General features: G+C 40.1%; 1 protein-coding gene across 13 annotated transcripts in view; it reads right to left on the bottom strand.

Moving 5' to 3' along the window:
- Positions 1 to 16,902, bottom strand: part of IQSEC1 (IQ motif and Sec7 domain ArfGEF 1) — a 466,480-nt gene that overhangs the window by 253,059 nt on the left and 196,519 nt on the right. For 6 of the 13 annotated variants that reach the window (XM_077325626.1, XM_077325629.1, XM_077325627.1 and 3 more), the window contains one exon: positions 16,807 to 16,893. The exons of 4 other annotated variants lie outside the window; for them this stretch is intronic. In XM_077325626.1, the coding sequence (XP_077181741.1) occupies positions 16,807 to 16,893 (87 nt within the window). Of the gene's footprint in view, positions 1 to 9,738; positions 11,839 to 11,865; positions 11,978 to 16,806; positions 16,894 to 16,902 lie in introns of those variants that run through there. 3 more of the 13 variants (XM_077325624.1, XM_077325625.1, XM_077325621.1) reach the window with 3 other exon arrangements.

Raw genomic sequence — 16,902 nt, 5'->3', positions numbered from 1 at the left:
AATATGTTCTTACTTATTCCTTTTTTGTTGTTCTTTAGGGGTTTTATCAGTAAAAAAGGTATAATATACTTTCTAACATCTGAGGCACTGAGATTTCTTCACTGATCATACCACCATATGGTCCAAGTCACTAATCCAAAACCTCTGCATTTCTAGAAATCATACACTGGAAAATGGGAGATGGCCAGCTATCCTTCAAAGCTTGTATCAATTGCTCCAATCCAATTATATATTTATACAAAAATATGTTTCATGGGGATATCACAATTGCTTCTGTGGGAAAGATGGAATTCAATGGAGCATGCAAGTGTGCAGACAATGTGTATATGAACCAACTTAGAAGTATCATTATTTAACAGAAAATCTATGTGCAGCAAATAATTTGCTCTTATAAGTACTGTAAAAATATGTTTTTTTCATAAATATATTATTTGCACATTCATTGTGCTCTACAATTGTGTCACTCATTTTGTCATATTATCTCATCACAATGTTTTTATTCATCAGAAAAAATGCCAGCACCAAACGAACTATTTAAAGCATGCCCAAGGGCTTATTGGTACCCAGAGGCAATTACTGAATATTTTTGTGTGATCTGTATTCTACACTACAAATTGCTTTTGAAATTTTCCAGTGCACAGTGCTGGAGATTTTCACTCCAACAACTCTAGTACTCCACAAAACCAGGTGCTTATCTTTGGCTACAGTGGAGATCCAGGATCAGGTAGACGGCAGTTTGAGCCCCAGCTTACCATGAAAGCTCACTGGCTGACCGAGGGCCAATCATTTTCTCTCAGCCTATCCTATCTCAGAGGGATGTTCTGGTGAGTACAAGATAACAGGAGAGAATGACATGCTGCTTTGGGTCTCTATTGGGAAGAAAAATGAGTTATAAATATTTTTTTAAATCTAAAAAGTAAATCCATCCAAATCTAGGTTATAAAAGTTTTCAAAATCAAGTACAGGACAGATTTAGTCTAATTTCTTCCATATGAACCCAATTCAATATTTTTAACATTACTGATATCAACTAAGAAAGATAGAGGCTCTAAGAACAATAGAGAAAGCATTTTGCTGTGTTAAAATGGTCCCACACTTCCAGCTGTGCATTATTATTTCATATAATTGAGGTCCACAATTATGATTTCATGAAACTTGCTATTAATTTAAGGTGCATAATATCTACCTATTTGCACAGAAAGGAGACTTTGGGCCTGCCCTTCAAAGACAATCCAGAAACTCCAGCAGGTACTGAACTTCACAGCTTGATTATTATTAGAAAGTACATGGAATATGTGAAACTGCTTTTTGCTTAAAATATCAGGAAAAATTCTAAAGTAAGATTAACATAGATCTTCAGCGTAAAACAAGCAAAAATAACTGACTAAGGCTGGCAAATGTGTTCCAATAAATTGTATGTTCACAACTATTCTGTGGTGCCTTGTTCTTATAGCTATTTTCACACACACAATGAATTAATTCCTTAATAGCTAATTGAACCTATTTTCTTGTTCATTTTAAAGAACAACAGATAAAACCAAACAAAGAACAATCCAAGATAAAGTAAACATGATGAATGAAAACATGAGGAATGAAACTTGCTGCATCAGAGCTCCCTCTAGCTTCTATATGCAGGTATCCTCATCCAATACATAGTTTTCAGAATGGAATGATTAGTCTGGGCATAGCCTTTTCAAGTCCAACTGCAGAATGAGGAACATTCTATGACTCACACTGTTGCATTTTTACAGTTGTGAGAAGATTGAATGCTCCATGAAGTCTCTATTAAAAGCAATATTTTATTATGACTCATTATTCATTAATCATGTTCAGTGAGCAAACAGCACTATAATTTCTATCTGAATAAAACAAAATATGCAACAGCTTATACTCTGGTTCATGTTTAAGCCATTGCTATCAATAATTGACTGCCTACATAAGTAACTTTGTAAAATAAAGAGATAAATTTCAAACCAACAATTAATTTCAGCAAGTAGTTTGCAAATTCAACTATTTCAAAAACATGCAAGTTATAAGTTAAGGTTCCCCACCTGAATTCCAGGTTCGGTAACTACTGAAAACATTCTAGTCTTCAACCTTGTCTTGCTTACAATATCACATCCTTGTCCCCAGCCCACGTTTCTTAGCCTTTCACCACCACTATTTTAGTGCAAAATGAAGTAGTGACTATGCAGATGTAAACCATGGTCAAAATTTTACGTACTTCCTCTCCAAGTACACTCATAACTTCTTCCTTCCCTTGTTAACACTCTGACATTATGTTTCCATTAACACTGGTCATAATTTAACCTAATTTAAATGGTTTGCAATTTTGGTTACTTTGGGCCTGCCCTTCAAAGACAATCCAGAAACTCCAGCAGGTGCTGAACTTCACAGCTTGATTATTATTAGGAAGTACATGGACTATGCATATGACATCTATTCTGCAGTTGTTCCATTGGTTACCAATTAGCTTTTTGATTCAATTGAAGGTCATATGTATCACCTACAAAGCTCTTTATAGGTGATACCTATGACCTTGAATTGAGCCTCTCTTTATGCCCTGACCCATATAGCCTGATCTCATCAGATCTCAGATGCTGTTTATGCCCTGACCTGAATAGCCTGATCTGGTCGGATCTCAGAACCTAAGCAGGCCAGAAGCTAAGCAGGCCAGGAATACTATGCAGAGGTGTGTAATGGCAAACCACCTCTCAATGTCTCTTGCCTTGAAAACCCCACCAAGGGTGCCATAAATAGACAGCAAACAAAAGCCCCAAAAGCTCTTTGTAGCCTTGAGCCACATATCTAAAGGACTGCCTCTCCTGATATGACTTAATGAGACAGTAAGGCCCATCTGAACAAGTCTGCTGCAGATGTCATCCTGCTACTGGGTAAGATCAGCAGCTGGCCTTCCCTGAGCATTTTCTCTTTTGGCTCCAACTTTGTGGAATGGCCTGCCTGAGAAGGGATGCCTCTGAATTATAAATTCTATCATTACACACCCTCCACTCTACTATTAGTTTAAGGCTCCCAAGAGTATTGTGAATAGAAAAGCTATATTTGATCAGCAAAACTGAACAAAAGAAAGGGTCAGCACTCCACCCCCGCCCGTGCCACAGTCCCAGTATGAACTGGATCACTTCTATTGCAATGCTCTGTGGACATGCACTTTTCCCCATTTGTTTCTAGGCTCACTATTAAACAATATAGAAAAATTAGAAAAGAACATCAATCTAAAAACCTAGACTATGCAAAGAATCTCAGCAATGGCTGCTGGAACAATTAGAACAATTCTAAAAAGAATTCTGGAACAATCAGCTCCTTGGTCATCAATAAATCAACAAACAAAATAACCCTTCTATTAAAATAACCCTTCTATTAAACTTATCACTAGTACATAATTACTGCCTGTTTGAATTTGGACTGTATAGAAAGCTTTCATTACTTGATAGAGTGCCAAGTTGGGACCATGAGCTTGTATAAATCTGATAGTTTCAATTATAATTTTGTTCTATGTTATGCCATATAAATTATGTTTAATTCCAGATTGTAAAATTAGTATTTTTGTTAGCTGTTTCAAAGTAAGGTGCAGTTTAATGAACAAATGAAAAAGGGCAAATTAAAAATGCCATCCTCAACTAATAGCCAACAACAGAAAGACACATGAAAGGGATTGACTATAGCTGAATTTATATACCCAGACAAGAAATACAGACAGAATTTTTGCAGAATCAAAGACTGTCATTCACAACGATGTAATAAAAATATGAAATATGAATTTCTTAGACAACAGAGATATAAGAGCAAAAGCCCCCCTGGGAGCTGCATGTTCTCCCCAACCAAACTCTGCCCTAATTCCAAATGTGAAAGGATGGAATGTCATTCATCCACATGCAGATGATCAGAGCATTCTTTTTATAATTCAGTTTCTAGACCACCCTCCTCACAAGCAGGCTTGGGGAAGTTTACAACAGCAGTATAACATTTATTTAGCTATTAGATTTTTAGCCCACCACTCTGAGACAAGCTTGCTCGTGGCAGCTTACAATATAGTAAAAACATAAAAACCGTATAAAATGCAATCTAACAGATAAAGCAGCAAAGAACAGCAAGATGGCAATTACACAATCTTAGGCCCATTTTTCCTCATGGCATCTGTTCCCAGCTATGTCAATCAGATGTAAATCAGAGGTAAACTACTGTTACCATTAACAATAAAAAAAATAAAAACACTGTAAAATTATTTAAGACTTTACAATTCTGCTGCTTCCACTGTCTAACTGTTGATTTTCTGCTGTTTTCGGTGGTAAGATGTTTCATGGGGGGAAGCTAGGAATGTGTGTGTGGGGGGGAGTCTGAAGTAGGGAAAATGATATGGGGGGACGAGGAGAAAAGTCCACAATACTTCTAAACTTTCCTGGCCTCAGCCATAAGCCTGGAGGAAGAGTTCCATTTTACTGGCCCTGTGCAACTTTGACAGTTCTGTCAGGGCCTGGATCTCCAATGGCAACTCATTCCACCAGGCAGGAACCAAGGTCAAGAAGGTTGAGGCCAGCCAGGTCTCTCTGAAGACAGGGATCATCAACAATTTGGTATGTGCAGAGTGTAATGCTCTTCAGGAAACACATTGGGAAAGGCGAGCCATCAGATACACAGGGCCCAGACCACATAAGGCCTTAAAGGTTAGTACCAACACCTTGAACCTGGTCTGGAACTCTACTGGCAGTCAATGAGCACTTCATAGGGTCCTCATTAGGACCTGAGTTGTTGCATTTTACACAAATGTAACTACTCGCAGTAGCACCAAAGTCACGACTGACAATGAGAACATTGAATATATTGATGGTTTCATCTTTCTTGGCTCTACGATCAATCAAAGTGGTGCATGCAGTTTCAAATCAAACGTGAATAACACTGGGCTGGAATGCAATGTTAGGCATGAACCAAATACGGAAGAATAAGGATATCAGCCTTAATACAAAGTGCCGGCTAGTCAATGCTGTTGTCTTCCCCATAACAACCTATGGATGTGAAAGTTGGACTCTGAAGAAGGAAGACAGGAGGAGAATAGATGCTTTCGAATTATGGTGTTGAAGACAAATGCTGCGAATACCATGGACAGCCAAATACCATGGACAGACAAGATAGTTTTAGAGAGGAGCAAACCAACTATGTCATTAGAAGGGAAGATATTACGGTTAAAGTTCACCTACTTTGGACACATCATGCGATCAAACTCACTAGAAAAATAATTAATGCTTGGCATGGCCAGTGGCAAAAGGAAACGTAGTCGCCAAAGGATCCGCTGACTTAACATGATCAAAGCCGATACAGGGCTGACCATGAACCAACTAAAAGAAGCAGTCAGAGACAGGGGCACATGGTGAAGACTTTCCTATATAATCACCGAGGGTCAGGCACGACTGAACAGATGATATCATCATCATCCATTTCCTGGTCAGAGTCAAGGGTAGACCTACATACAGCTAGTTACAGTAATCCAGCCTGGAAGTGACCATTGCATGGATCACTGCAGTTAAGTCTTCCAGGGCCAGATCAGGCACTAGTAGCTTCACCTGGTACAGATGGTCAAATACTTGGCAAGCTATGTTCATGACTTGTGCCTCCGCTGAGAGGGAGGCATCAAGGATAACCCCCAAATTCTTGACAGAGTGCTAAATTGCACCTCCTTCAAAGCAGGGGAAGTGCACTTCCTCATCTGTCTCTTTCTTCCCCAGCCACAGTACCTCCATCTTCATAGGGTTGAGCCTCAAAAGGTTCTGCTGGAACCACCCTATCACAACCTCCAGATACCTGGCTGATGAAACTGGGGTGTATCCAGCTGGCTGCTCATTAACAGACAGAGCTGGGTATCATCAGCATACGGATGGCACCCCAATCCATATGACCAGACTAACTGTGCAAAAGAGTGCGTATAGATGTTAAATAACATTGGAGCAAGAATCATGTCCTCCAGCACTCAACACAGGAGTGGGCAGTGGCCTGACTGTTCCTCCCCAATGACTATCCTCTGAAGCTAACCTTGGAGAAAGGAGCCCAGTCATTGTAAGGCTGACCCCTGTATCCCCACATCGATGAGGTGGGAAGCTAACAGCTCATGATCTACAACATCAAATGCTGCTGTGAGATCTATTAACACAAGCAGAGCTGACTTCTCTTCTTCATTAACCCCCTTCTTCATTAACATTTCACATATTGGAAGGATGCATCAAGTAACATGGCTGATACTTAGTAGAAATTTTTACCACCAGAGTCACGGATAAAATACCTAATTAATTTTGTTTTTGTTCTGCAAGTCATTTTTGCAGCATCATATTAAAGTTGTTTTGTAAGTGTAGAAAATGGATTTCTTCACATCAGTGAAGAGAACTATTAATCATAACTATGGTCAGACTAATTAGCATTCCTTTTTAAAAACACATTCTCTCACGCATAAAAACTGGCATAAACATGAAAGCTTTGGACCTTCAGGCCCTTCTGGTTTGGTCATCACATAAGCAAAATATCCCCCAAAATTCAGCTTCTGGAAAATAATAATTACAGCATTCTATTTTACTGTGCCGAGGGCAGAGGTAATGGTGGTTTATGCTTGTGAAAAAGGCAAGCACGTCACAACAAAATAACTCCTTCCACTGCCTGTGAGATATCGTTTTCAGAACAGAGTAGAAGTTTAAATAAACACCAGACAAACCATACATTTTAAAACGTTTTTTCTATGTTTCACACACACACAAATCCCGAAATAGTGTTTAAAATGTTGGACAGTGATCCAAGAAATCTGTGAATTCTGATTAATCTTTCTGATGGAAGTTGCTGGGTGACTTTGAGCCAGTCATACACACCGGGCTTAAGGATTGTTGTGAAGATAAAATGGAGAAATGAAAAATACTGTAAGCTATGCAGTGTCCCCGTTGAGGATAAAAGTGAAATATAATGATACAAATAAAAAGAAATCAGGAATTAATAATCGTTATGTCTTGTTTGTTAACATCTTCTATAATGCAATGCTGAACTTTGGTGATAACTAAAGCTTGCAAGGAATCACTAGTGGCGTTAGTGAGAAACTCCGTAGCTAAATGCAGGTCCATAGCTAGAAATTTCATGGTAAGATTAAACTGAAGTACGCAGCAAGGTTAATTTACATGTAAAATTTATATCACAGCTTTCTCTGCTACAAGGACCACAAATGCAGCAAACAATTCAATATATACATTATTTGAACAGTTTTATAACACCTCTCCCAAACACACCTCATTAAATCAACTATAAAAGAGCTAAAAATCAGACCTAAAATATATTTTAAACAGTTATAATACAGACAAAAATCACTGATAGGAAGGAGGATCATTAAGAGATTGCCAAATGAAACAAAAAGTCTTCACCTGCTGAATCTCCCGGGGAGGGAAGAGTTCCAGAGTTTGGTGCCATCACTGAAAAGACCCTCTGCCAGCTTACAACCTGCATAACCTCAGAAGGTAGAGGCAAATGAAGCAGGGCCTCTGAAGATTACTGTAATTCTTGGGAAGGCTCATGAGGGATTAGGAGGTCTTTCAATATGTTGGCTGTAAAGGTCAAAACCAGCATTTGGAATTGTGCTGGGAAACAAATTGGAAACCAGTATAGATGGGCCAAGACTGCAGTAGTAGTTATTCCTATGGCCCACTCCAGTCCACAACCTGGCTGCACCATTCTGTACCAATTGAAGTTTCCAAACAATTCTGAAAGGCATCCCTATGTATAGCATATTGCAATAATCTAATCAAAATTTAACCAGGGCACGCACTACAGTGGCCAGGAAAGGCTGCAACTAGCTAACTAGTCGAAGCTAACAAAAGGCACTCTTGGCTATAGCTGCCACCTGCTTATCCAGCAGTAGGCGCGCTCTCTCTCCCCCTCTTGCAGCACAGCAACCTCCCGTCACACCCATCCTCTGCAGCCTCCTCAAGTTGCCTCCTGGAATTCAATCCCAGATATCTTCTAGCATCCATCAACTGCTACCAACCTGTTTCTCTCATCTGGACAACTCCTTTATTTTGGTTCTCTTCACTTAATGCAATAAATTATTCCCAAACTATTTTAGCTTCAACTCTTGAAACCTGAACAGGAGAGGGATTCCTACTTCACACTGCTCAGCCCCAAAGGCCTAATTCCCTCATCCCAAATGGGGGATATTCTGTTGTGTCCTTACAGACTCCCTTGTGGGGTCCCATGGGGTGTGATACTCTCCCCCACGCTATTTAACATATTTATACAGCCCCTAGGAAAGCTAGTCCAGTGCTTCAGGCTAGGTTGTCATCAATATGCAGATGACACCCAGCTTTATCTCCTCATGGATGGCCACCTGGACTCCCCCCAGGAGGGGAAGGGAAGGTGATTTTAAACTGCTTAGAGACACCCGAGGCCTGCTGGGTGACTGTGAACCATTCTCAGTTCTCTCAGAGCTTTCAGCCACACCTCCCTCACAGGATGTCTGTTATGGGGAGAAGAAGGGACAGAAATTTTAAACTGCTTAAGAGACACCTGAGGCCTGCTGGGTGACTGCGGCCCACTCCCTGTTCTCTCAGAGCACTCTCAACTCCACCTCGCTCACAGGGTGTCTGTTATGGGAAGAGAAAGGGAAGGCAATTGGAAACTGCTTTGAGACATCTGAGGCCTGCTGGGTCACTGCGGCCCATTCCCAGTTCTCTCAGACCTCTCACAGCCCCACATCCCTCACAGGTTGTCTATTGTGGGGAGATGAAGGAAAAAGGTGTTTATAAACCGCTTTTGGAGTCCTTTTGGTAGTAAACAGCAGGGTACAAAAATCCAGCTCTTCTTCTAAGGACAACAGTGAAAGAAGCATGTGGGCACATAACATTATATCAACAATAAAAAATGGAGATAGAAGGAGCAGGGTGGACACCTGTGTACTGTGAATACCCCATGTAGATTAGGGCAGGGGGACATTTCAGTGCCTGTGGCCTAATTCACACAAGAAGGGTAATGAGGGTGAATGTAGAACCTGGAGGAATTGGTTGCCATGTAATCTCTCCCTAATAAGTCTCCAGTTTGATTTTCCCTTCCCATATCTGAATACATGATTCTTGAAATCTCATATGTAACCACTATGCCACAACTCCCAAAGATCAGTCCTTTCCCAAACTCAGCTAACATTCCAAACCACAGGTTCTTGACACTCATCTCTCCACACTCACAGCCTCAATTGTCACCACGCCACCATAACCCCACACACAACACACATATTCAACCTCATGCCCTTACAGAGTGGATAACCCCTCCCCTTACTCTTCCCAATGCCAAGCTCTCTCTCTGTCTTAATCACTCTCTTCCTTTCTACCTCCTTCTCTCTTTGCTGTCCCCCCCTCACTAGCACCCATTGTATCAGCTACAATGGGCTTTAATCCTAGTAATTAAATAAAACCCTAAAGAAGATAAATAAATGCCCCGGATTCCATAGATGAGAAACTCATGGTCAAATGCAAGTTATGTATCCTTATGGCAAAATGTTGGCTGTATGATATTAAAAGGCAAAGAGAAAATGAAATTGTACATCGTGCAGGTTGATGACACTTTTTATTTTAGTTCAAATTTATATGAATTTTACATATAAGTTTACATTCCATATGCATTCAAATCACATAATGAAAGAAAGGAGTTGTGAAAACATGTTGGAAGTAAAAAATGTAGAGTGCAAATTACCAGTCAGTTACATACCATCTGAGTATATCTGAATTCGACATAAACCAGAACCTCTACCGTATCCATGCAAGTTAATGTCAATTCCATACACACCAGTCAGAGAAAGAAGAGGAAGTAGAATGTACAGATGTAGTACTCTGACTGCACAGAATAGCGACTCAGAACTTCTCTGTTATCTTGAAGATGGACTACTAGACTCAGAAGGTAGACAACAGAACTGGTGAAGAACATTATCTTCCCTGCCAAGGAGTGGAAAAAGAGAGACAGAGGAACAGAATCATAAAGGGATACGGTTATGAAAACACAGCATTTAAAAACAATACAGCCCATTTGTAAGCAACATGTTGATTAATTCAAGGTTCCAAATTTTCAGAACATTTGGAAACTTAATAAAATTTGAATACAATTTCATCTGATACATTTTGCAGCATGAGTGCTTCTACCTTTCTTGGGAAAATGCTTTACTTATTCTGCCTTCAGTTCAAAAGGCTTTTATTTATTAAGTCAAAAGAGAAAGTTTTCAGAGTTTTTAAGTATGTCTATAGTAGCAGGCTCAATAAAGAATGATCTCTTACAGATATGGCTGTACTCTCTTTAAAAACTACATGAAAGAACTCTACTTATAGAGTCTGAGTGGCCAGCATCATGAATAATGCTACAAACCAGAAGTGAAACAGAAAAGCAATCTAGAATACCTACATCTGTAAAGCTATATTGTACTCTAGGGTGGGAAGAAAGGATGTCAGCTTAGCATGAAGTTTGTATGAAGTCACATCTGTGGTCATTTTCTTTAATTAAATAGCAGGCTAAAGAGGGATGGAAAGAACATGAAAAAGGATGGAAAATAAGACCACTCAAAGAAAATGCTGCTTCTCATTTTTTTTCTGTGCTTCATATAATAAGGAAGGAAAATTATCAGCTGAATAATTTGAAAAGATTTGCTATCAACATGACAATTTGAAAAAAAAAAGATACTACACGATAGGACAATAATCATATGGTAGGATGGAATTGCTTATTCACAATATAACGTGACTGTCTTATTTTATATTATATTGCAATATATGGGTTAATTTATAAATTCCTAATATTTTATGTATACTTTGTGTGGGACATTTTACAGTTTTGATTCTTTGAACAAGGAATCACCCCCCCCCACCCCCGCTCCATACCTGCCAAATCCCAATCTGCTTTTCAAACTCACCTGCTTTTCAAAAAAAGTTTGCCATGTAGCATTAGGGAATGAGAAACACAAATCCAAAGCCCCACTACGTCCTAGAGCTAATGTTCCTCCAAATAATGTGAATGCTACTGTTACTGTCTTCTTATGTATAGTAGCCCTGGCATTCAATGCAAATGTTGGTCAAGATACATATTTTTAAAAAAATTGGATAGATATTTTATATAAATGAAAACAAAACAACACTTCCAGTGATACATTTAGGAAGCCTTCATGTGTATGGAGAGTTGGAGCCATAGCTTCTTCTTTAAACCAAGACTGAACAATTAAGCCATGTTCCATTACCAAGAGTTCACATTCAGGAATACTAAATAAATTCTATTTTTCTTACCATTGCTTCTTCCATTCTGTAAACATTTCACAGAAGTTTAGGAAAAGCTGACTCTACATGGGAATGCCGCAAAACAGCCACAGTGAGAATAAAATATGGAGGAGAGGGTAGGTGGTAAATGCGATTAATCATGCCTGTTCAGCTTTTATAAAAGATTGGTTAATGATATGTTAAACAAGACTAAACTATTACCCATCAAATCTGGTTCTTCTATGCCGAAGGAAACATATCTAAGTCTCTCAGCAATTTAAAAAGTCACCCTCCTAACAGGTGGTGAAACAGACACTTTTCTCTTGCAGCACTAAATGTGGTCACATGTTTCAGAGTCACATATTTTGATGTCCTTTACTTAGCAATCATTGAGCTTGTTCTCAACTCTTCCTATTTAAAGTAATGAAAGACAGCAACATTGCTTGCCACCAACATAACCAGTATGGTTAAATAATATCAATCCTTCCTTCTTCGCTTTGGAGCAGAAATTGATCAGAGTTTTACAAATCATGATTTATTAAAATCCAAAAAAGCCACTAATTTCAATGTCAGAACAATATGCTCAGAATAATGACTTTACCTCACAGAGGTGCTGAACATACATTATGCAGGTAGGGTACTGCAAGAAAATGATGTGATTTCTTTGGTACTATAACATCCTTTGCAATATCTTTTTGCTTTCACAGGTATCACTGGGGGGAAAAAGAAGAGAAAACATCTCAAGTTTCAAAATGTTTAGATGGCGGTCTGCAGATAACGTGTGGAGAGAAATGGACATGATAATTCAGAAGAGTCAGTAATGTGAATAGAAAGGGGAACAGTCAGTATGATTTTAATGGGAGATGTTATATAATGTCATGGGCAGAATGACAAAAATAAATACATATTGAAGATACAATTATGTTGACCAAAGCAGACACTATAAAACAGGGTTTTATAAGGCATGAATGTGCTTTCCATTTGTATGTTGGAATTATATGTGTAAAATTAAAATATATTTTGCCCGGGCTGCAGCGCATTTCCGCAGGGCCATCTTCTGCCTGTCTTCCCTGCCTGCTTGCATTTGCTGCTTTAAAAAAATAGTATTCTAGGCTGCACCCACTGACGCTACCTAAAAAAATGATTCAACAGCCTCCGCCTTGTCCTGAAAGGCCGCAGGTTAGGCTGCCCTCAGAGCTCTCACATAGCAGCTCCAACCATGGCGGCAGGGAAGAGGGAAAGAGGCATGAGCCTCTCTCCCCATTCCCTATATGGAAAAGGAGGCAGGGAGGAGCCAATCCAGCCCCCCTCCTCCTGGCATCCCTCAGCTGCCCAACATAGACCCGGGGACTATGGGACATGTAGTCACACCACTCAAGTCTCCTTGCGGCAAGGGCTTCCCTGTGACTGCAATTGTGCCCAGGGTAAATTCCGATCGCCCTTATCACAGTATGGGGAAGTACTTGGGTAAATTCTTCATGCTGCAATTAACATTCATTTAATGTAAAAATAGTGTGTAGCAATCTCTCCCTTAAGATGTGCTGGCACTAAATTTCCAAAGTCATATAACAAAAAATCAAAGAAATTTAAATAAATGGGGGTAGAGATGGTGCTAGTGGAACATATAAAAGCCCTAATATGAGAAAAGTCATGACTAAGAGCTGAAATCTAATGCTTAGGCAGGTTTTAATCCCCTCAAAAATAGAACACCTGTGCTTCTAAATATGGACTAGGTTCTGGCCAATGGATGAAGATAACTGGTGCCATAAACAATTTCTCAGTCACATATAAGTCTAGAAGTCCATCCCAAGTCAAAAAGAAGAAGATTAAAAGCAAAAGAAATAATGTACCCTCAGGCTGAACAAATGATCTATATTGTCTGTATTGTCAAAGCTGACATGACACAGAAAGTGTTTTTGCTTTTTGCTTTTGGACCAACATGCTATAAACAACCTCCCTATCATCTGCAGATATCCTCTTTTTCAAATTGTTCATTTTATGAACTGGCTATCCGTACCAAGTTTTGGTAAATCTGGCCATGTTTTTGTTCTGTGACCAACTTACTGACTGAAAAGTGTTCATGTGTTTGCAAACTGATTTGACTTTATTACCTGCCTTGAGTCTAAGGAAGTTAAGGGGATTAGACAGGTTCAGAATGGACAGGTCTATCAGTGGCTACTTGTAATGGGAACTAAAGGCAGTGAACATCTGAATATCAGTCACAAAAGGTAACATCAGGGGAAGGCCTTGATCTCAATGCCTTGTTACTGGCTCTCCATGGGGCACTTTTTGAGACAGAATGTTCCACTAGATAGATTACTGGTCTGATCCAGCTTGGTTCTTCTTATCTTATGTTAAATATTTCTAATAAATAAAAATGAATAAAATAGCAGATGAGTTGTTTTACCCAGCTGAAGAGCACTGCTGTATGAAAAACAATAAAAAGAGGCAGTTCTGCCCCCAATGAAGTGAACAAAAGGGAATACTAGCCAAAGAAATATAAATAAATAAATAGGCATGCAAAGAGAGAATTTGAGGAATAGATTGCTAAAAGCATCAAGACAAACAAACATTTCTTTGAATACATCCAAAGCACGAAACAGCCAGAGAAGCAGTTGGGCCTTTGGATGACCCATAATTGATTGCTAAAGGAAGGCAGGGAATGGGTGTAGAAGGTAAATGTGGCCATTGTGGGGCATGTGACCACAGCACAGCACCTATTTTTAGGGAAAAGAGTTGGTTTTTATGCCCCACTTTTCACTACCCAAAGGAGTCTCAAAAGTGGCCTTCCCTTCCTCTCCCCCATAACAGATACCCTATGAGGTAGGTGAGGCTGAGAAAGCCCTGACATTACTGCTCTGTAAGAACAGCTCTAACCACTACACAACTATATCAGGATTTTGACTAGTCCATGGTCACCCACTAAGCCAGGTGCAGATATCTAGTGATAAATTGTGGCCAGATGCTTCTTTTTATAGCATAGAAAAGCAGCCAAATCAGTATGTTTACAGTGTCCTTACTGGACTGCCCTATCTGACAGGACATTAGCTTGTAGGCCTGCTCTGCAGAAAATAACATGATTCACAAAACAAGTAAATTGATCATGTTGAATTAATTCTACTGTGAGAACATACAAGTGGTCAACAAATTCACTGTGTTGAAAGGCTTAAATGACAGAAAAAAAGACAAATAAGGAGAAACAGAGGACAAAATTGCTGAAAATATGGATGACAAATATGCAACATTCTGAAGGCAACATACATATTATGAAGGCAACACACTGTGTATTTGCATTTACAGATTTAGGATTCATTGTTGATTTTATATTCTTTATTACTAGCACAACATGGGCAAGATGTTTTTCAGCATCATACCACTGATATTTGCACAAATGTTATTCATGAGCTGGCAAATGATCACTATTCAAATCGTCAGTAAAATCAATTAAGAAAGAGATAATTAGATATCAAGTGCACACATAATTTCCATATAACTATATTGTCTGACAATATGTGATGCACTACTGATGTATTTTATCTTCATTTTGAGTTTTTGCTAATAAGCAGCTTGGGAGGGGGACCCTGCAGTGCCAGGACTTCTTTTCCCTTTGACTATTTTCTCTTGCTTGACAATTAGCTCAATAAGGGCAGCTCAAGGTATTTTCTTGCCTGAGGCAGTATCAGGAGTAGCTGCACTCTTTGCTCCAACATTGCCTAAGAGTCAGAGGAGATAAATCTTCTTCATTCTTCCAGTCCTCTTTAAAAACAGTGTAGCAATCTGTCCTCTATACGGACAACAAAGTTTGAGTCTAGTGGCATATTTAAGACTCACAAGGTTTTATCCTCGTATAAGTTTTTCTATGCATACACACTTCCTCAGATACATTGAAACAGAGGTCACCAGTCATCTTTAACTGCTCCTGCAGAGTGGATTAAATAAAAAGGTAAGGGCTTCTGGGGAGGAGTTAGGGCGGGCCCTGTCCGGGATAAAAACTCGGAGCAGCTCCTGATTCGCCCCTCCGAGTGGCACTCAGGGACTAAGTGGCCAATGGGGAGCCGCACAAATCATTGGCCCGGCCTCGCCTTGGCCGCCAGGGGACTCACCGCACAGACAGAGAAGACCTCTGAGGCGACCTCTCCTCCCCATTGGAAAAGGAGTAGGAGAGAAAAGGCTTCTGCAGGCCCGGGGATGGCGCAGGCTGGCTCAGCCGCCCCACGCCATCCCCGGGCCCGCAGAAGCCTTTTGTCATCGGGGGGGAGGGAAAGGGTTTTTGCGTTCCCGGGCCCGCAGAAGCCTTTTAGCATTGGGGGGGGGGGTGAGAAAGGCTTTTGGCATTGGGGGGAGGGGGAAAGGGCTTCCGCGGGGGTAGGAAGGCTTCTGCAGGCCCGGACGTCCCCAGCCCGCAGAGGCCTTTTGCCATCGCCAGGGGGCAGGGAAAAGGCTTCTAGCACCCATTTTATTCTAAAATCTAGTTATATATAAGTGGGGAGGGTGTTGGCAGGAAAGGCTAATTAAAGTCAAAATGCATACATCAGAAAGATGTAGTAGGCGTTACCAAATTCCCATGAGACTTCTTCCTATGAGTATTTGGCTCTGGCAGCAGGCAACACAAATCATGATCAAACTTTTGCAATAGTAAGAAACCTTTTGAGAGGTCAGGAGGCGGCTACACAGCTGGCACTGCTTTTAATGAGGTTTGGGAGGGATTAACTCAAGTATCTCCTTTGCTTTTGGAATGAGTGTGGTGGTAGATGACCACTGGCAAGTGGGACAGATGATTGCCACCTTTCAGAATCCACCAACTTGAGGTGACTTGAGCGGACCTTGAGCGGGCCTTTGTGCACTTGATGTAAAAAGAAAAGGGTGGGAGAAAACCTAGTCTAATGTTGAAAATTGTTCTTTCACGGGACACTAAATGTATGCTAGTTTCTAAAAGATGTTTCTTGCTAACCAACTTAGTGCCTAGTCTCAGGGAGCCTGGCTGTAGTTCCTTTCCATCTGCCTTTGATCAAAAATCAAAGACGAGTGAGGATGCATGTGGCTTGAGTGGTGAGAGACAAGCACTTACATCACATCGCTGGAAACAATCTTCCTGCTGTTACAGAAGTCCCCGGCACTGAACTGAGAAAAACAGCAGCTAAAGATCCAGTGTGACTCTGATTATTCATTTTAATTTACACGCTCCTTTAGTTCTCTGCACCAGTATTAAAATTTATATTTCTTTACCAAGTCACACAGACGTGCTTGTATACAAGTTGTACGTATCCTATATTACCTAGGTGTAACATGCACCAAGCAAGCATCCCCACCAAATGCAACTGTTTACATCATGAATATTAATACTGGGGAGCCCAGAGGTACAGTTCTACTTCTCTGTGGAAATCCTGCATACAGCTAATACTAGGTTAAAATTTGCTTACATAAAGTTTTAAAGTTCATCTTTTTTTTCTTTTTTGTAGCATTTTTATAACCATAAAGAGCTACAAAAAAAGTCAGACTTTTCCATGAGAGGAAGAAGTGTCTGGACCATATCTACTCTTACCTGTACTCTGACTGTGTGGCAGGGACAGCTAGCTGGGTATGGTACAATGGAGCTGGACAGCAAAACTGGTGCAGAGTATTTATAGACCTACGACAT

Source organism: Paroedura picta, chromosome 3 (assembly GCF_049243985.1).
Source record: "Paroedura picta isolate Pp20150507F chromosome 3, Ppicta_v3.0, whole genome shotgun sequence".
NCBI lineage: Eukaryota > Metazoa > Chordata > Lepidosauria > Squamata > Gekkonidae > Paroedura > Paroedura picta.
The sequence above is the reverse complement of the archived record's forward strand: the minus strand, read 5'-3'. Positions and strand labels throughout refer to the sequence as shown.